The sequence below is a fragment of the Vulpes vulpes genome, chromosome 1 (genome assembly GCF_048418805.1).
Source record: "Vulpes vulpes isolate BD-2025 chromosome 1, VulVul3, whole genome shotgun sequence".
Classification (NCBI taxonomy): domain Eukaryota; kingdom Metazoa; phylum Chordata; class Mammalia; order Carnivora; family Canidae; genus Vulpes; species Vulpes vulpes.
The window spans coordinates 161,345,579-161,366,654 of NC_132780.1; the positions used below are offsets into that span (position 1 = coordinate 161,345,579).

The 21,076-nt window shown below is 34.1% G+C and overlaps 1 protein-coding gene across 4 annotated transcripts in view; it reads left to right on the plus strand.

The window, feature by feature from the left end:
- COL19A1 (collagen type XIX alpha 1 chain) overlaps positions 1-21,076 on the plus strand; it is a 312,174-nt gene that overhangs the window by 74,834 nt on the left and 216,264 nt on the right. For all 4 annotated transcript variants that reach the window (XR_011996755.1, XM_072735110.1, XM_072735118.1 and 1 more), the window contains 2 exons: positions 11,048-11,092; positions 13,451-13,495. Coding sequence is in view for 3 of the 4 variants with exons in the window: in XM_072735110.1 (XP_072591211.1) it covers positions 11,048-11,092; positions 13,451-13,495 (90 nt within the window). In the remaining variant the exon portion in view is untranslated. The remainder of the gene's footprint in view (positions 1-11,047; positions 11,093-13,450; positions 13,496-21,076) is intronic.

Sequence of the window (21,076 nt, forward strand, 5' to 3'; positions counted from 1 at the left end):
GGTGATAGCAGTAAATTTTTTTAAGTCAAGGCCCTGAACAAAGTATTAGTTTCTTCTATGGCTCAGGAGAAAAATAGGACACTAAACAACACTATATTATGAAATCAATTGATGGGATATGTGAAGTCATGGAAGATAAAGAACTAGAGCATCAAACTCTCTTCTTTTGTAATTCTCATACTTGTCACCTTATAAAACTTGTACTAGGTAGTCTAACCTTATACGTACATACAGCTATACTGCTAACACACTGCAACCAATAACCATAGCCTTTACATTTACTCAGCACAGCTAGGATTTTGCCTAAGAGACTTGGTAAACATTCTGTTCTGAGTTCATGTAAGAAAATCTATCTTATATAGCAAGTGTAGCAGTTGTTATTAGTTATTAGTCACTAGTGACTTCTGATAAGCTTGATTGGACAGAAACCACTGTCAGCCAAGATGAGTAAGCTGGATAGTCTAATTTCCATGAGAAGTAAATCACTTAATGTGTAAGATCACACATGTACATGCACACATACATACATGCATGCACATACACGTATGCACCCATGTGCTCACAACATCCTCATAGTATGTGAGGGAAAAGGAGGTGAGGATCTGGACAAATCCTGTCCACCATGTTACCTCCAAACATAAAACTCAAAGCATGCTTGTATTCATTACTTGAATATTTCAAACAAAAAATTACCTCATTCCCTATTTCATTTATGTATGTCATATATCAGATTTTTTTTGAGAAGTGAGGATATTTTTAAAAAACAGGAATAATTATTTTCTAGTCATATTAATCCTAAAAATGTGATAATAAAAGTTCAATAAATATGGAGCCTAATTGCTACAACCAATTTTCTGTCTGCTTAATTACCTACAGTTTGTCCCTAAAATGTTTATTTTATTAAGAAAACTTCCACGAAAACAATTTTGTTTCTCACAGAGTAAGTATGTAGTAAAAGATAGGCATCACTCTTGTAACAATCAGATATTAACTACAGTGTTTGATTGCCTGTTTTTGAAATTCAACTCAAATCATCAATCTGTAATTTCAAGGCATGTCCCTTGGGTTTTTTCCTAAGTTGTCTCATTTTTAAAATGGGCATTATATTATATCTACTTGTAGTTTTAAGGATTAAATGAGATTATTCATAAAATGATAGCTTCGTGCCTGATCTATAAATACAGTAGTATCTGCTTATCAGCAGCCAACTGCAATCTGGAAGCAGATGGTCCTCCATCTGACATATGGTCAGAAGGTCAGGAGTATCCTAACGCTATGTCACAATACCTACGTCATTCAACTCACTTCATCTCATTATGTAGGCATTTTATCATCTCACATCATCCATCACAAGAAGTGTGAATATAGTACTGTAAGATATTTTGAGAGAAAGAGAAACTATATTCACATAACTTTTATTGTCTATTGTTATAATTGTTATAACAATTATATTAACTATATTGTTAATATATATTGTTAATAATAATATTAACAATATAGTTAATGTCTTGATGAGCCTAATTCATAAATTAAACTTTATCATAGATATATACGTATAGGAAAAAACACAATATATATATAGGGTTTAGTAATATCTGTGGTTTTAGGTCTTGAAAGATTAAAGCCTGCAGATAAGGGTGGGACGATTGTATTTGGTAAATAGATATAATTTTAAGAGAAAACAGTTTTATGATTCTATTATTCTAAATTTAGGCTTGCTATGAAACTAAATTAGAACTTATTTGAAGGAATTTATATTATTTATTCAAAATATATTTAGTGGAAAATGTTAAAAGTCACACATATCTTAGATAATTTTGACCTCTAAAAACAAATTAATGTTTGCATATTAGCAAAACAACTAATTTTCTATTTAGCTGAAATATGTATGAGCATAAACTCTTATGATATTAATAATAGCAGCCATTTACTCAATTATTATTATGTGTTCAACACTGTCAAGAGACTTCTTTATATTATTTATTTCTCACAGTATCTCTAAGATTTATTATCATTGGTGTTTCACAGATTAAGAAACTAAGATAGAATAAAAACTTCCCCAATGTTTCATAGCTAACAGATGGTGGGGCCAGAACTTGAATCTTACATATATGAGTTCATAGCTTTTGCACATTTACCTTATTACTTCATCTGGATGTAGCTCCTCAGGTATCCAGATTTCTTTTGCACAAACAGTTCTGAATTATATCTTAAATTTGCCTACTACCTAGAGAAGGAACTATACAGAGGGTTTTCTCAATTCTGCTGCAGGGGGAACTGTGTTCCTTGTCATTAAATCCATGCCCCCCCACCGCCCTCTTTAAAGTCTACCCAACCGTAGAGATCCCTCATAAAATTGTGTCTACCAATTAAAAATCTTCATCATATGAGTTTTTCACTGAATGAAAGTATTTTGTTTCACTTTATCTTTCAAAATATTATGAAAGCAACATGATTTTGTTTGGTTTCCAAATTCAAAAGTATGTTTGAAATCAACTTTCAAAATTCTCATACCTGGACTATCTGGAGGTCCTTATCTGCCCTGCACACTCACCTCCTGGCAGACCAATCATGTCCACACTCTCCAGATTACCTTACCTCAGCATCTAACCTAGAAAATTCTCTTTATGTTCTCTATGCAATATGTTTTGATATATAATTATATGTATAAGTAATGTAAGTATACTTATATATCTATTATAAGTATATATATAAAGTATATTCTTTTGGTCAAATATATATATATATATATATATACACACACACATTTATTGTATATTTGTTTGGTCAAAAACAAAAGTGCTTAACTTAACACCATGAGTTTATTTTTAAAAAATACTGAACTTCTAGAGGCAAAAAGCCACATGCATTAAAGCACTAAGAAGTATATCTGATAACATGATGAGAGAGTTGCCAAGTTGCCTGACTTAAAACCAGCCAGGCTATCTATCCTCATGCCGAGGCGCTTTGTGTGACAGCCTTTTCACCATATGCTCTGAAGCCCCCAATCTCTGCAGCAGGGTAAGACTCAACTGGGCATATCCATTGTTCCCTGTCCGCCTTTGTATTTTTTTTTTTCAGTTGGAAAATGAAATGACGGTGATCTCTGAATCTCGATTTTCCCCTTAAAAAGATGTTTTACGAGATGACTGCAGCTTCAGGAAATAAAGGCAGATGCTGTTAGAGTTTCTGAAAGTGCAGACAAGGCCGGTAGCTGTTGTGAATTAAAATGAACTCAGAGACAGCCCTGATCCAGATGTAGCAGTAATACCTTTGAGACTCAGAAACTTATAGGCATTTATTGAAAAAACTAGAGAATTTTTAAGTCATTTGGCTTTCCATCTATATTATCTAGTTTCACCTCATTTTCCACTGAAATTCAGAATTAGTATTAATCGCAGAGGTCTGCCCAAATTTTTAAAAATTTAAAATACCTGTTCGAATGCAACAATTTATTGTAGGAATCGAAACACTAACTGAGAAGAATAAAAGCAAGGGCAGCTCCTTTATTCTAACAATGGGCTCTATCTTTTCTATGAACTTGTCAAGGTTTACAAAACAGGGATGAGCTTTATATTTAAGAAAATACTTCTTAAACAGAGAATCATCTGTATACTACTATATTTCAGAAAATTCTGCATTGAAAAAAGAGGCAAATCTGGACATAGAATTGAACTTTTTTTTAAATCATAACCGGTATTCATAGGAAACATGGCCACAAAAAAAGCAGTTTTGTCAACCTACTGTTGGCTTCAGTTACTGAAGTTCCAAGAATGATACTTGAATTATCAGTGAAAAATTAATGCCTTTACATGGAGTAAGTCTCATTTAATTGTCTCATTTGTAGGCATTATTTTGATGCAATACAGCAGTAAAATAAGCAGAAACATAAGAGGAATAGAGGTAACAGAAGGACAGAAAAAAAGAAAAACTTGCTCACTCTGCAGTTGAATTTATTTCTTAATGGTTTCTTATTCCCTTCTAATGCCTTCCACTCACACCCCAAGTAGAGCAGTTGGCAGAGAACACAACAGATGGATAACAGGCTCAACACATGCAGTGGATCTGGCACCCAGGCATTTGACTTTTATTTGCTAAACAGCCATATTTCAAGAACTTATCCTGCTAATGTTCCTATTTGGTTTAATGCACTATGAGAATCTAGTATATAAATATTAAAATATTGCCATAAAAAAGATCACACATTCTCTGTTTCTCTGCATAGTTCAGTGACTAATTATTTTATCCTTGGGGAAGATTGCTGAGATACTCAACAATAAATATAAAGATGTAATTGGTATTTGATAAGGACATCTACAATTTCAGATACTAGAATTTTCTAAAAGTGGCTCCGCCCAAAGGAGATTTTTAGCTATCCAAGTGAGAGTCAGACATAGCCAGTGTAGGGTACTAAATGAACCTGTTAGGTACTGAGGAGTAGAAAATTCAAGAACATGATCATACACAATGGGTGCCCTTCTTCCCTCTCACCATCACTGCATTTTCACAGATTACTAAATTCAAAGCTCAAGAAAAATTAGGTATTTTTTGTAAAGTTTCCTTGACAGCAGACAAATTAATAGCCCCTTCTCTCTGCCAACATAGTACTTATTTACATTATCAACATAGTTTGTGTTTTGTCTCCACTGTGAGCTCCAGGAGAACAAGGTCTTGTTCCTCTAACCCCCAGCGCCTGACCCAGCATTTGGCACCTGATTGATTCTAGATAAGTGTTTGTTGAGTTATTCAGAACTCAAGTGGACTTAGCCTCAGGGCAGTAGAAAAAAGAAATTGAAGATGATTATTAGAACCATACTGATGGGGAATTGGAAAAGGCAGTGGATCTTCAGTGCAAGTCTTCTGTACTTTCTGCAAAAACATGCTTCACTGAAATAGGGGATCAGGAGAATCTCTTGTCCACCTAGCAAAACTTATAGATGCTGGTTCCTAGAGTGAAATCAAATAGAGAGAAGTGTGTGCAGCTCCAGAATTTGCTTCCCATTTTCTCTTGGAGAAACTATGCTCTTTATTCTCTTGTAAGCATAAACTTCAGGTTATCATGTTCTCTTTTTTTTCCAAATGAGGTTTGAAAAAAAAATCTCCTGCCTTTCTTACAAGATTGCTAAGGCATGTTCTTTCTCTATATCTTCACAATAATTTACCTCAGGGCTAAAGATAAATAACAAATGACTCGAGTGCATTTAAGCTCTACTAGAAGTAATTGATATGGAGCAGAACTATAAATTACTCATCATGAGGAATACTTTGGACAGGAAATAGTTTGTGCTTACTGGTATCTCACTGTCCTCAATTAGGAGCTTACTGATGACACTGTCCTCTTTATATCTTAAATCATCTTTCACTTGTCAGAATACTTGATTCAGATGTCACTTTAGGAGATGATTCACATTAAATGTCTTTTATTTCCTTAGTGCTTTTATGAAGCTTCGAGTTTATTAAAGACTGCCTTACAGCTAGTCTCACAATATAGTGAAAAGCCAAAACACTTGTTCTCTGCTTTAAAAAAATCACAAATATGTAAGAGCCCCGGTTCTAATGGGCTCTACATTGGCCAAGTCTCAGTTCTTTAACTTTGTTATATATGGAAAGAATTATTTACCTGTCCAAATAATTTCAAAATTATGTATTTTCTTGTTTTTTAAATTTTAATAACTCAGTATAATTTTCATTCAATTGATTTGTTGAAGGGTTGTAAGATATAGTCCCTTGAAATGAAAACTTAATGGTTATAGTTGACTATAAGCTCAATGTATACGTAAGTAATTTAGCTTTAAAAAAAGCAAATTGTATAAATAGGAGTACTATATAGTATCTAGAACAAGGTGTGTGTGTGTGTGTGTGTGTGTGTGTGTGTGTGTGTGGTGTATAATGACACTTTTGTTTTCTATTCTGTGTGGTGAGACCATTTCTGGAGTGATGTGCTGAGTTCGGAGTTCCACATTTTTAAAAAAAGATTTTATTTATTTATTCATGAGAGACACAGAGAGAGAGGCAGAGATACAGGCAGAGAGAGAGAGAAGCAGGCTCCATGCAGAGAGTCTGATGCAAGACTTGATTCCGGTACTCCAGGATCATGCCCTGAGCCGAAGGCAGAAGCTCAACCACTGAGCCAACCAGGTGTTCCCTGAGTTCCGCATTTTAAAAGATATATTGTGTAACCAGTGTGTGCCCAGAAAACGATGATGAATTCATTAAGGGACTCCAAACTATCACTGAAAATTTATTGATTTACTGAGTAGCCTTGATATTGACATAAAGGGATGTCACATATAAGATCCATAAGATATTTTTTTCCTTTGTGAAATGAGACTAATGTGCAGAAATTTGGGGGAAGGTTGAGTTCAGAAAGCATTGTTGCACTATCCACATAGAGAATTGCTTTGTTCTGCTCTCCAAAATCAAACACAAATTAAACAGCAAAAGTGCCTGAATTTAATAAAGAAGCTTCAGTAGAGTCAGTACCTCAACTAAATTCTTTAATAATAGTGGGTATAAATATACAAATTTATTCTTGCCCCTATTTTTAAGACTATCCATCCTGCTTGTTTCCTTGGTATGTGCACTTGCATAAACTTGTGTGCCCACACAAACACATACACTCAGGTTGGTAGTTTTTGAGATAGTAGGTGTTAGATTCAGCTTCTACTAACTCCCTATATTTATGTTACTATGATTAAGACATGTATTGACTATATTTTACCTTTGGTGGGCATTTTCCCTTTGAAATGACCCATAAGACTAAGTAATAATAAGTAACAAGCTCGTTCACCTTATGGTTAAGCATATAAATTTGCCTTATCTTGAACATTAATATGATAATGTATCCCAATGGATTTACTGCAATAAGGATCCAGCAAATACAAAGAATTCAGAAAGTTTGAAGTTTTAAACTCTATGCAGTATATACTTTTTAACTTGACAATTTATGTCTTGGAATAAAGTCCAACAAAATAGAAGGGAAAAATACTCCTCTGTGAAATAAAAAGACTTAGACTGGATGAAATGTCTGAAAAAAAGTAGGAGGTATCTATTTTATTTCCTGAAATTTTAGTAGAGTGGCAACAATTTAAGAACCATAAAAATTCAATTTCTGAAGATTATGTCCTGAGTAAAGTTGACCTGTAGTCAGAAATGTAAAGGTCAAGTTAGCGTTACACAAAAGCAAAATCACATTTACTTTTAGCTACCTCTTTTGTTAGTTTTCATGCAAGAATTCTGGCATTCCATTTCAGATATTTTTCTAGCTATTTCACTCAACATTCAATTTAAGTATATCTTCTCTTAATAAATATGAGTTAGTGGGAAAATATCAATGTATTTCCAAGTGTATCATATGTTCATACAAGAGATTAAGTTCTGGAAAACGTGCTTTAAAATGAAATGATAGGCCATATTAAATTTTTAAGTATGGAAGCAGTGTTATATAATAGGATGTCAGAGAGTGAATGCCTAATTTTTTAAACAAAAAAAAATCACTGCAACTTAGTGTATAACTTTCTATTTTCTAGGCTTAGGTGTAGTTATTAGCAAATTTCCATTTACCTGTTTAATCTTTTCTTTGCTTGGTCTTATTGGGACTAGGTTTGGAAACGATAGCCTTGGGGAATGTGATTTCTTACCAAATGTCCTTCAGATAATGTGTATATCCTGCATAATAAGGAAAGACAGATTCTAATGTCAAAGGAATCAGGAAAACTAATAATTTATCTTTTATGCCTAGCTGTGCTTACTTCAGGGAAATGTGCAGTGATAAAAAGGAGGTAAAAATGAAATCCTTTGATCAGTTTTTCAGAAAGCCATCAGCTGGCCCTAAGTCACACCCTAGTTTTTCTCTAAAAGCTTCTCAAAGAAGCTACTTTGAATTCTGGAAAGGGTTCTTAGATAGGTTTGTGAAGTCAGAGATGAGCTATGCATTACAGTAATAACATGGCAACAGTGCTATCAGCAGCAACATTAGGCTCCACTTGATATTACACATATTCATTCACTTGTCCTTCTGTGTAGCTTGAATTTGTAACAGGAAAAGGACACAGGTCCTTTGATGGAAAAACCTATTATAGAAAGTATATTCCTCAGAAGCAAGTTTGGAATATTATGGTAGCTGTGGGAAACATTGATTGTAATATTCCCTCAATAGTAAGCTAAAATATTGATCAAAAGCCAAAAGAGAACCTTCTTATTTCTTTTTTGTTCTAGGACTGGAAGGAGGAACTGCAAGAGTTCAGAAAAAGCAGCTAATGTCTGTCAATCCAGTAGTTTTAGATAATCATTTATTTCCTTGTTAGAATTCCATTTGACTTCAAGCTGTATTAGGTTTTGGATAAAAATCCTAATGGAATCGTCATTTATTCATGAATCTTTTAAACAAAAATTTGCTCTTTAAGGCTATTTTCTTCTTTAGCTTTTGTGCTACTTTAACAAATCTCTCTTTTTTTGAGATAGGGACAAAAACAAAAATGCTAATTTATCCCTTAGGAACTAGAAAAATGACAAGTAGTTTAAAATTATTAAAAGTTTCTAAGTAGGCCATCTCTGATAACTTCAAGAAAATCAGTGAGAAAAAAATAAAAAGGTTTCTGAATACCAGTATTGCAAACTTTAGACTTCAATGGTGTCCACTCAGAATCTCAAAATCTTCCCCCTCATGGTCTGTGAAACTGGCTTTTTCCCCTGAGAGTAATCAGTGGTGTCCATTGAGTTATCTGGGAGTTTAGGATTATGTTTACAAAACAAATTCCTAGTCAGGAAAGAATGGGGACCAGTGAACACTGGCCACAGGAAAATGTAACATTTTAATTGCAATAATCATGAAATCTGTGTCCACTAAAGAATCTTAATATCACAGCTTTAGAGATTTCTGTTACCCAATTAGGGGTGTTTCTGGGTGTAACCCTAACCTGACAATGCCAGAAGTAGGATTTGAGGTGCCAGAACCTTAACCACAGAGTGTATAGGAGTGGGCTGTCGGCAAAGAAAACGAGAAAGATATACTATCCCTATTTTTTTTTCCCCAAAAAGTATTTTTGGCAGTGAATACTGTATCAGTGTACTTTACTGGATTACATGCCACATCTTGTTATCATGTGTAACTTGTAATATGATATAAAACATTATATTAGACCAACCGATTAAAATAATTCTACTCCTTACAGACAAGTGGACATACTTCTATGATGAGTAACAGAAGCTCAATTTCCACAGAATGTTCCCTGGCATTAAATACATAATGTGCTTTTACTAACACTTTATCAAATGAAATGGGAAGTTTATATAATGCCTGAAATCTAGAACTATAATAATTTTTAAATAAAAATATATTTATTACTTTAAATAATAAAAAATATATTTATTACATGATTAAGTACATTGTATTTTACTGATGCTTCAATGCTTAATTTCACTTAGCAACAAAATTTTGCCTTTAGTGTTTATTATATTCTATGATGATAGCAGTTATAACATGGAAAAACTTAGATAATTTAATCTAAGAACAGCCTTAGTCTTTAAAATAATATGTGTGTCTATATAGAATGGTGTAAATGACTTTTATATAAGCCTTTCCAAAATGTATTAATTAATGAAACGATAATGATCTCTTTAGATTTAGACAGAATATATTATTGCTATTTTAAAGTTTGAAAATGTGATTTTTTTCTTCATATATTTGAATTTTATTTAAAAATTCTAAGAACAGTATCTGACTTCATTCTAGGTAGTGCTTAAGAATTGTTGTCTTATAAATTACTTAGATTTTCTAGAAATAAAGCAGATAAATAGAATTGTTAATTTATTTTGAACTGTGTAAGCTGGGAAACTCAAGTCAAAGTCAGCTCCTGTAAGCAGCAAAATTCCTAAGGCTCCACTGAGAATATGCACATCATCTCAGGAGTATCTCATTCTAGCTGCTGTGCTGTTTACAAGGCAGGTTTGTCAAAGAAATGATCCATCAACTCCAGTAATGGAAACTGATAAGTATCTGCTAAAAACCTTTTTACCGAAGACCGAAACCAGATGAATGGAAAGAACTAAAAATTCTTATAAGCAATTGTTTCAAGTAAAATGGCATTGAGTATGTCTTTGATTTAAAGACAATCAACAGATTTGAGCAGATATATATATATATGTATATATATATATTTATATTTATATGGCATATATATATATGCTTACTACATATCTGTATATCTATGACTATGATAGATATGATATATATCTATAATAGATATATAGATACATTCAGTTGTTAGATGAGGTCCCTTACAAGCCAGAAATGAATTTTCTCCATGAGACAGTGGGAGTGGTTGTGTGCACAGAGCTGAAGTATATGTCTTTGAATCACATTTCTAACTGCTACTGGCTGTGTAATCATCTCTTGTAAGATCATAATAGTATCTACCCAATAGGTTTGTTGTGAGAACAGTGCCTGGCCCATAGAAAACCTATGCCAGACTTTAATATTATGTCCAGAGGCTTGAAAGACAAAATGAAAAAAAGGATACTAAATAGCTGGGAAAACACAGGCTGTGGAGTTAGAACTCAATTCAAATCTTAGGTCGTGCCACAAGTTGGATGATCCTGAACATGACACAGAGACTTCCTTCCTTCCTTCCTTCCTTCCTTCCTTCCTTCCTTCCTTCCTTCCTTCCTTCTAAAGATATATTTATTTAAAAGAGAGACAGAGAACACACACATGAGTTGTGGGGGCAGAAGGGGAGAATCTTCAAGCAGACTCCCTGAAGAGCCTGATGTAGGCTCAATACCATGACCTATGAGATCACAACCTGATATGAAACCAAGAGTCACTTAACTCACTGAGCTACCTGGAACCCAATAGACTGTTATCTTATCTTGTAAAATTCAAGTACCAATTCTACAGTTGTAAGATAAGGAAGGATAGACAGAAAGCCCCTAAATGTGATAGATGTTCAGTGTTGGCTACCTTTCCCCACAACACTAGAACTGCAAAAATTTCTTTATTCATTTGTTTTTTATGGCTAATAAAATTTATTCTCTGTACTTCTCTTAGGGTGAAAATGGTTTACATGGAGCTCCAGGCTTACCTGGTCAAAAGGTAGAGTTTTTAAATGTCTTTTACAAGTTAAGAATTTAACATCTTAAAAAACTGAATTTTCCATAATATAGTAGAGATTCAGAAAATTTGTTTGATGAAACTGAAATCCCTGGAAAGCTCTTAGAAAGCCAATTAATGGTCTTTTCAAAGAGAATCTGTGGAAATAATCCCTTCTCAAAGAAATCACTATAGGAGGGCTTTATCAGAGAGCTTTAGCAACATGCTTCTCCAGAGAAGTCGATGATGGTGTTTTCTGGTGGCCATGGGAGTATACAGAGCTGCTCTGGACATGTTTCACTTACTAGAATCTAAAATGAAGAGTGAAACAATTTTTACAGTCTTTGACTATATTTGGTTCTTTTTTATTTACCTTCCTATTTGTATACCCCGGATTGACTAAACATAATAGTTACAATGACATAAAATATCAAATATTACAAAGATGCTATAACTAATATCTTCAAAAAATCTCTCAGAACAGCTTTGTAATAACTAAAAATTTTTGCATCAACTATGCTACTTCTTCTGTGCCGAGTGTCTTTCTCCTTACCAAGGTGAACTTCATTTGTACCCTTGTATTGTCCCAAGGCTGCTTTCTTCTGGCAAGAAATATGATCAGCATTGCTGGAAGCACAGAGTCTGGTCTATTCCAGTTTCCTGGAGGGATGGGGAGCTGTTTCAGGTGGGGCCAGCTGCCATAACACCACCCAGATAATCCCACCACAGGGAAGAGCATTATTGATGCAATTTTAGATGCCCACCCAGGCCAACCATATCATTTTTATGCTCTGGAAGTTTTACAGGTCTTAGCGATAAGACATCAGAAGTTACTATTACATCTAGATTTTTCTCTGTAGCTAAAATTATCATTAAAAGAAGATACGCATTTATTTATAGTTACAGCTTTTGAAAAATCTTCCCTGATTTGGCTTCATAAAGAAAATAAGACTGAAACTGGCAGTGGTGAAATGGCAAGCTTCTGAATTTCTTCACAGCAGCTCTAGACAAAACCCATTGATACAGCATGTGCTGCATCTGTGAGTTGAGTTGCAAGCCAAGGGATGTGCAGATTTATCTGCTGGGAAATAGTTTTGGACTTTCCAGCAGCTGTTTGTGGTGGCTGCATCATGCTGACATTGTGGCTGATGTACTGGGGGTGTTTAGCAGCTTCGATGTCAGCTTGAATTAACAGATCAAGCTAAAGTCCATATTTTAGGAAAAATGCTAGAATAAAGACAGACCATGCATTCAGTGGCAAATATACCCAAATACTTACCTATTGTCTTAACTTTTTTAAGGGCAGATGAAGCAGAAACAAAAATTTAATCGTGTGTATGTGTGTATACATATGCACATATACATATATTTCATTATATATTATTCATAACACATAAACAGAGACTACACTTATAGTAAAAAAAAAAAAAGCTGGCATTCCTTTTCTAACACATGGATTTTAATTGTATCAAGTGTCACCTTTTTGTAGTATTACAGAAAAAACTGGAGATAAGAAATTCTTCATCCCTGTGCGCTCAGTTGTTTGTTGAGTGCATCTTGTGGGTGAGGGGTGAGGATGACTCATCTCTAGCACTCATTTGCTGGTTATGTTGTCTTAAGTGCCTGACATATATCTGACAGTCAATAAATATTTGTTTGAAAGTATGACTCAAACATCAGTATTATGAATATCTGTGCAGAATTAAGTGGAAAATAAGCTTGTCAGATCAGAGAAGGTTTTTAATTGAAGAACAGGGAACTTATACCTTCTGGGGTAATTATGGTGGTTGAAAGCCAGCAGTGCTATATCCAGCAATCCCCTTTCTGTGACTGCAAAGCAGGAGATCTGGGTGGTAAAGAGCATGCGTGGCTCTAGTGTCAGAGCTGGACCCAGTCTTAGGTGTTCAAATGTGAACTCATTCATCACACAGTTCTCACTAGAACAGCATTCCCAAAAATCACCTTGAGAAAACTGTTACTGTTGGATCTACTGAAATATATAGTAATAGTAATAATAATAAAAATAATAATAATAATAATAATAATAATAATAGTAACTTAGTGCCAGGCACTGTGTTGATGTGTTCAATTCTCAAAACAGTTATGAGAAAGGTTCAATATATGGAGAAATTCAGGTTTATGGAGATTACATTGCATTGACTACTGTAGTAAAGCTGTAGTTGGACTCTTTAGAAATATTTAAATTTCATCTAAGTTAATATTGGCTTAAAGTTTACATATGAGAAATGTTTTTTATTTATAATTATTGATTTTATGCTATTGGAAACTTCATTATTATTGTAATAACTGTGGTAAAAGTAGAGTTCCTATTATTATATACATCATATTCCTCTTCTACAGGGAGAGCAAGGTTTTGAAGGCAGCAAAGGAGAAATTGGTGAAAAGGTAAATATCTCTCTTTATGCATGCATCTGTAACAATACATTGTGTTCATGAAAATATGTTGAAGTAGAATATCTAACTTGCCTTGTGCATTCCATAGAAACAATTCAATAATTAAAATATTTACTTCACTTAAGTTAGACTTAATATATTGATGATAGTCAGAAATCTTTCTAAACTTGTTTGGATGGTAGTTATATCTAAATATTTCTAACTAAATGCATTCCATTGCTATACAAATGATTCAAACATTTCTAAGCAATATATTTGTGTGCTATGATATCATTGGTGCACCAAGTGTCCAAGTCTTTAAAGAAATGTTTTGTTTACATGTACACCTGGTTTATCAGTAGAATTTTTCCTGAGGAAATAAATAAGAACTGTAATAGCCAGGGTCATATAGAAAAGAGATGTGAAAATAGAATAGTTTGAAACAGTTAAAATAAAGAGATGGCTTAAAAGGGAGGGCTGATGTAGAAAAACCTCAAGGATTGTGCAATATCCCAGATTGAGTTATGACGAACTCCTTAAACTCCACAAGGTTACTAGACTCAGAGGCAAAGAAAACTGTGGATAGGGATTCAGATTGGTGCTGAGGGATGCAGTGAACCCAATATTCAAGCCATCTTTGTTTTACAAATTTATAGCCTTCTACTGAAACTACAAAGAATAGAAGTGCCTTAGTCATCCAAAATTTCCATTCAGACAATCATGTGAGTTCTTCTGCATTTCATAAATCTAGTTTTATTTTTAAATAGAACAAAACCAGCACCATTCTTTTGTTTCATAAAATGTCATGTAATTGGACAGCCATAAGAAGGGAAGGGGGAGAGATGATCTCAAATTAGACAGTGTTGCCTGTATTTAGTTTTCTGGGACATGATCAGTCATTTGCTTCTTCAATAAGTATTTTAGACAGAAAGAGCATCTATAATAATTATGACAAATTATACATGTTGTAAGCTACTTGCTAATTACTTTTCCTCACAGAACTGTGAGGAAGAAAAGAAGATAGTCATATAGTAATCATATAATTGAAGAGAATTCCATTAAAGGATGACTATATTTTGAAAGTAGATCTTTTTAGGAATCTTTTGAATATTTTTGCTTTAGAGTGACAGTCATTGCCTTTAAATAAATGCCTTTTTTATACATGTTCCTGTTTTATTAATGGGGCTTTTCCTGTAGGAATAAGTGAGACTAAGCAAGGAAACAGATAAATTCTCTGTGATTTAAAATCTTACTAAAATCTTACTAAAATCTTAGTGGTTATTTTGATATTTTATATACGTAGTTGGTATTGCTCAGCAATAAATAGATTCTCCCAGCCTATGAAGTATCAAAAAACATTTAATATATTTCGCTTCTCTTCTAATTCCTCATACTTATTAACAATTGCCTTCAAATAGTCAATTTCACCATGACATGAACATATTTACGGACAATGAGGGAGATAACAGGAAGAAATAAAGCATCACATAGAAAAGATAATACTTGAATAAGAGTTATAATTCAAATTATAGTCAAATGTAAAATTCACATTGTAATCCTTATAATAAAAATATATTCTGCTTTGATTATTATTTACCAAGTAGCAAATGTTTGAGTTTTTTTCGGTGTTTCATGCTACGTATTCTAATCTACAACATATTCCCAAAGATAAATAATTAATGTCATCTTTTTGTTTCTAGATTAGAAACTGTATTTCTAGATTAACTAAATAAGAAATGTATGTGAAGCACTTATTTGTGTGACACAAACATGAGATTTTTGCACTGCTTATGGTATAATTTGTTTTCTGAACAAAGACTATTTATCTATTTTTAATTCTTTTGTTAAAGTATATTTGGGGGGATCCCTGGGTGGCACAGCGGTTTGGTGCCTGCCTTTGGCCCAGGGCGCGATCCTGGAGACCCAGGATCAAATCCCAAATCCCACGTCGGGCTCCCAGTGCATGGAGCCTGCTTCTCCCTCTGCCTGTGTCTCTGCCTCTCTCTCTCTCTATGTGACTATCATAAATAAATAAAAATTTTAAAAAAGTATATTTGGGGCATCTCAGTTGGATGGGGGCAGGCAGTACAAGCAGTGAAAGAATTCACCTAAGATAGAACAAAGAGATAAAAGCTTATTAAATACACTGCAAGGGAGCAATGGGCAGAACAGCAAAGGAGAGACTATCTGCCACGGGGCAATAGTGAGGGGCTATAGTTATAGGGCAGAATAAGAGAATATGGGAACATATGAAATTTTCCCTTTTTTGGTAATCTTAGGAACTGTGCCTGGTTGTAGATACTCCATTGGTCAGTTAGGGCCTATGGTTCAATGAGCCTGTTTGCCTTCAGCTCAGTAGTCACTATGGGCCCTTTTGCCTTGCTCCTGTCTCCATTACTCAAGGCTGTTGTCTAAAAACAGCCTCTCCAATATAGTTGACACACAATGGTGCATTGGTTTCAGGTGTACAGCATAGTGATTCAACAACCCTATGCATAATGCTATACCCACCACAAGTGTACCTGCCATCTGTCACCATACAGCATTATTACAATATTCCCTATGCTGTACCTTTCATTCCCATGATTTATTCATTCCATAACTGGAAGCCTGCACCTCCCACTCCTCTTCACCCATTATGCCCATTCCCCCACCCCCTAAAAGATAATTTAATTTGAATTTCAATTCTTTGTGGAACTGAGTATATAATTACAATAGACCCACCTTTCCTCTTTAATTACCTTACCATGGCCTTTACTGTGTTTAAAATTCGGCTGTTTTGAATGATACAATTCACTAGTTGCAAAACAAAAGAATTCATGAAGTTGTTATTGTTCAGAGATGTCATACTTACCAAAGGCACATGGCTACTAGTCGAACAAGAAAACACCTATCAATTGTCAGAAGAAACACTATATGATGATCTTCAGATAGCTTCATAGTGATGATACCACTATGTGGTATTTCTATAATCCAGTATAAACCAAGTAAAGAAATCCGCTGTTTTTCTTGATGGCCAGAAACCTATCCTGCAGGTCAGTTTAATTCTTAAGCCAGACTGACCAAGTGGTTCTTTAACATGTCTAACGTGGTATCCTTAGTCCAGAGAAGGACTCATGAAACTTGGACAAGTATAAATGACCTCATTTTAAAGTATATTCCTGAGTTTATAGCAACTAATGACAGGGAAGAAACTCATGCATTACCTGCACAAGCACAATTCAGCTAAATGATTCCTGAAGTGAAAATTATTTAAAAGACTGGTTCTTTCTCAAATTACTTTTGCTGGCAGGACTCTCCCTGAGGAGAACTATTTTCAGGCTTAGTATTTTTCTGGTTTATCATTTAGATGGATAGGAGTGACCCCATCCCATTGTCCCATTGCTTGCTGCCAAAGTCAGATGAGCATCGTTCAAGAATCTTTTGACTCCAATGCCATAAGTCATGAAGCAGGAGGGAGGAGGTCTGTATTCTGTCTGAGGAATAGACCCACAGCTGGGGTCTGTGTTCTGGCTTCTCTATTTCTATGGGAGTGATCCTAAACATCCCTTCTTTTGGAGATTTTCCTTAGGTTCTTTCACTATACTTGGAGGTGTTGTGTGGGCTACTACTAGTGAACAAAATGGAGATTCCTCTCTTGAGGTAACAGTTATCCCTATACTATCAGCGTCCCAGCAATGATAAAGGCAAACTTTTATTATGTGACCAAATGTAAATGCATGAACTAAGCTCTGACCATAACATTAGGAAAAGGAGATTTAGCAGGAGTTCGTTAAAGTGATCTTCATTCCTAAACCATGACCCCCCTGGTGATTACTTTAGGTCTTTGTCAAAATAAGAGGAATATTTCTTGATTACATTATGAAAAGAAGAAGCAAATAGAAAAGCAAATATGAATGTCTGCTTCATTATAGCGTTCAATATCTTTAAGTAATTGCTTCAAATCATGTGATTGGATTTGCTTCTAACCCGATTCTCTTATGTTGTCATTCAATCCTCGAATAACTTAGTTTAAAAACAGATTCCATAGGTGTTAGATTTGATTCTACCCAACTTTATTGTTAAATACCATTTGATTGTGAGAGAGAAACATCCAGTGGCAACTGCTGTTCGTGGCACACTTTTTCTGACATTTTCTCTACATTTCCTAGCTAAAACGTAGTTGATTTTGTTCATTCAAGAGTGACATTTAAGTTAACATGGATACAGATGTAGCAAATCTTTACAAAGACTAAGATGTTTTAGCTAGTGTGGAACTTTTCCGTTTGATGAATTAAAACGATCTTCTCCTTGAGGATTTCTTAAGTTCAGTGAAAAGAAAAAAGGACAATCAAATGCTCTTTGCTTCATGAACCATCTGGCTCAGGGATATGTGGACAGTATCCAACATTTGACATTCTGTAGCCAAGAGTATTCATGGTTAAGCAGGTTCTGACTTACTCTTATTTAAACGTATGGCCATTACCTACTTTGATCATCTTGATTACTGATCTTTTCTTCCATTCTGAGTTAAACCCATAATACTAAATGCACCTGCAAAACTAACAAATGCATATGGTTCCTGCTTTAATTCATCTCTTAAAAGTTTAGGAAACTGGTTGCTGTAAAATTTCAGTGACTTGTGATTCTTCATTGTCTTGTTGTTACCAGAATGTTATCTCAGTCCAGAAATGCCATATGACATAAAGTAATTATTTAAATTGGAAAATATTGTTTAAATATTTATTCCTCTGGTTCCATAGCTGTTGCAAATGTTTTTACCTGACAGAATGCACTGGAAAAACATCCGACTGATCCCTATTCTGAGTTGGTTTATTTAATAATGTATCATTGTAGAATTCTGTACAAAATGTGATATTCAAGTGAATAAAACTATTAAAATGTCTACTATAGTGTAGGGTAGAGTCCAAGTATACTCTACTACTCCAAAACTGCCTGGGGTTATTTATAATTAAACCATGCATCCAATCATTTGTATTTCTTCTATCAGCAGCTAACACACCAGGTAATTTCCAATGACATAACTGAAATTTTCATAGGCCAGCCTAAAATAAAAATAAATAAATGAATAAATTTATTTATTTATTTATTTATTTATTTATTTATTTATTTATTTATTTATTTATAATGCAGGCAGAGGCAGAAGGAGAGGGAGAGAGAATCTAAAGCAAGTCATGCCCAGGGCAGAGCCCAAGGTAGGGCTTGATCTCACAACCTGAGATCATGACCTGAGTGGAAATCTAAAGTCAACCACTTAACCCACTGAGTCACCCAGGTGCCCCTAAAATAAAACATATATTGAGACTTAGAATTGATTTTATATATGATGTACAGCCTTTTGCCTTTGGTGGATGCTTTTGAAGATGCGATAGGAAAAATGGAAAATGCTTATATGTCCTTACCTGTTTCGTAGCTTAATCTATTCGTTTTGGTTTCTAGTCAAGTGAGTATTAAAGAGCAGATGCACTGAATTCATTTCCTAGTATTCTATGATGTTTGTTTTCAGTATTAAAAAATGTATTAGCACCTGTGATGCATTATATATAGGCCTGACATGTAAATGCTAGGCTAATGATAATGATGGATAATTAATTCAGTAGCACTTTATTGATTTATTTCTATGGATTGATTTAAACATCATTCTTAATTCATAACAACCAAGGTTAGAAGCTAACTATTTTTTTATTAGTCCCACAAGTAAATTATTTTGCCTACCACTAAATAACTAAAATATTGACTTCTGGCATAAAATATCATGAAACTATAGTCAATCAGGCAAGCAATAGTAATCATTTGGTACTATAAACAACAATTATGGCTGCAAATAAACCAAGACTTTTATACTGGAAGATATTTTCACTTTACATTAGTTGATTTTTTTATTCAGTTGTTATGGTAATTGCACATTGAACTTGAATTGAGAATTCAAAAAGGCAGCTGGGATATTTTAGCCATTTAAAATTTATTGGAGAATGAGAAAAAGCCCAAGTGAGTAAGTCTATGTTATATGCATAACCTATATTTCAGAACATTCAGGGAACACCATCTAGGTCTTTCAACAGAAAACACACATTCCTAGTTTCTGGAGTACCACTCCAAAGAGAGCTTAGACTTGACATTTCATTGTGGAACTGATAGTAACCCCATCATAGAATAAAATGGATTCACATTTTTTGTGTTCCATGCTTCAGTCCAGCTCTGCCATGCCAGCTGTGTGAATCTGGACATGTCCTTTGCTTTCTTTATAGTGGTCTCCTTTTCTATAAAATAAAGGTAATTTCTGCTTCATGAGATTGTTGTAGGAGTGAAATGAGTAATAGTAAATAAAAGGTGCTCAATAAAAGTTAATATACTCAACAGCCAAAATATTAAAATACTGATATTTTAAGAAAAGTAGATTTGATATAATTATTATATCTACTTTTTATTTGCCTAATGCTTCCTAATTTTCCTTCTAAATAATTAAACAAAGACAAGAGGATATATTAGTTAGCTACTGGTAACAACCCCAAAACTTAGTGAGCTAAAACATCATTCATTTATTTAGTTCATTACTCTGTGGTTTAGCAGTTTAGACTGGACTTAGCTCAGTTATTTGGTGTCAGCTGATCTTGTCTAGGTTTGCTTATATATGTCTTTTCAGCTGGTAGGTTGGCTGAGAATGGCCTGTCTGGGTTGGGCTTTAATAGACCACATGTCTACTCCAAATAGTCTCTCATCCTTCAACAATAATCCCGCTCTTGTTTTCAAGGTAAAGCAGGGGTCCAAAGAGAGTGAGCAGAAGCATATAAAGCCTCTTAAAGCCCCCAGATCATAATTAGCAGGCCATCACCTCTGCCATATTACATCACTGGCCAAAGCAATTACCAAAACCAGTCCAGCTTGAAGGGCTGGGGAAATAGATGCCACTTCTTGATTACATAAGGTGCAGAGACATATTGCAAGGGATATGGATACATGGAGGGATAAAAATGGGACCATTTCTGTAACAAATTGGACACAAATGAGATAAAATTTTCTTATTTTAATATAACAATTAAACAGTACTTCAGAGTAAAAAGGTTGGATAGATTTAGCAAGTTTACTTCATTCTTCTCCCATGACCTGCAGTATAATTCTTAAAGTTATCTTTACACAGTGGGTGTTGGAGACTGTGTCAAAAGATATTCTCATATTTGAAATAGCAGGGATGCTTTATGCATAATAGGAAAATATTATAGAAAAATAAAACCCTTAATTGGAATGGGAAGAGAGAAATACAATATGTTAAATTATTAAACCAAGACATTACATTGTACTTTTACACAGTCTCAAATGTTTATTAATTTTAGCTAAAATAAAATTGAGACTAGAACAACTGGAAAAAGCAGGTCAGAGTTGAAATGTATTTTTAGGATTTCACAAAGCCTTCTTGGCAATTATGCCTACTATTTAAAAGTAATGCAAGAATATTAAAATACTGTTATCATAAATATAGCACTTTGCCATCATCACTAAAACAACGGTTGACATGTCACCTTACTTCCTGTTAATTCTTGGTTTACCTTGTAGAATTCTACTGAACATCACTGTGTGATGCAATTGCTCCATTTA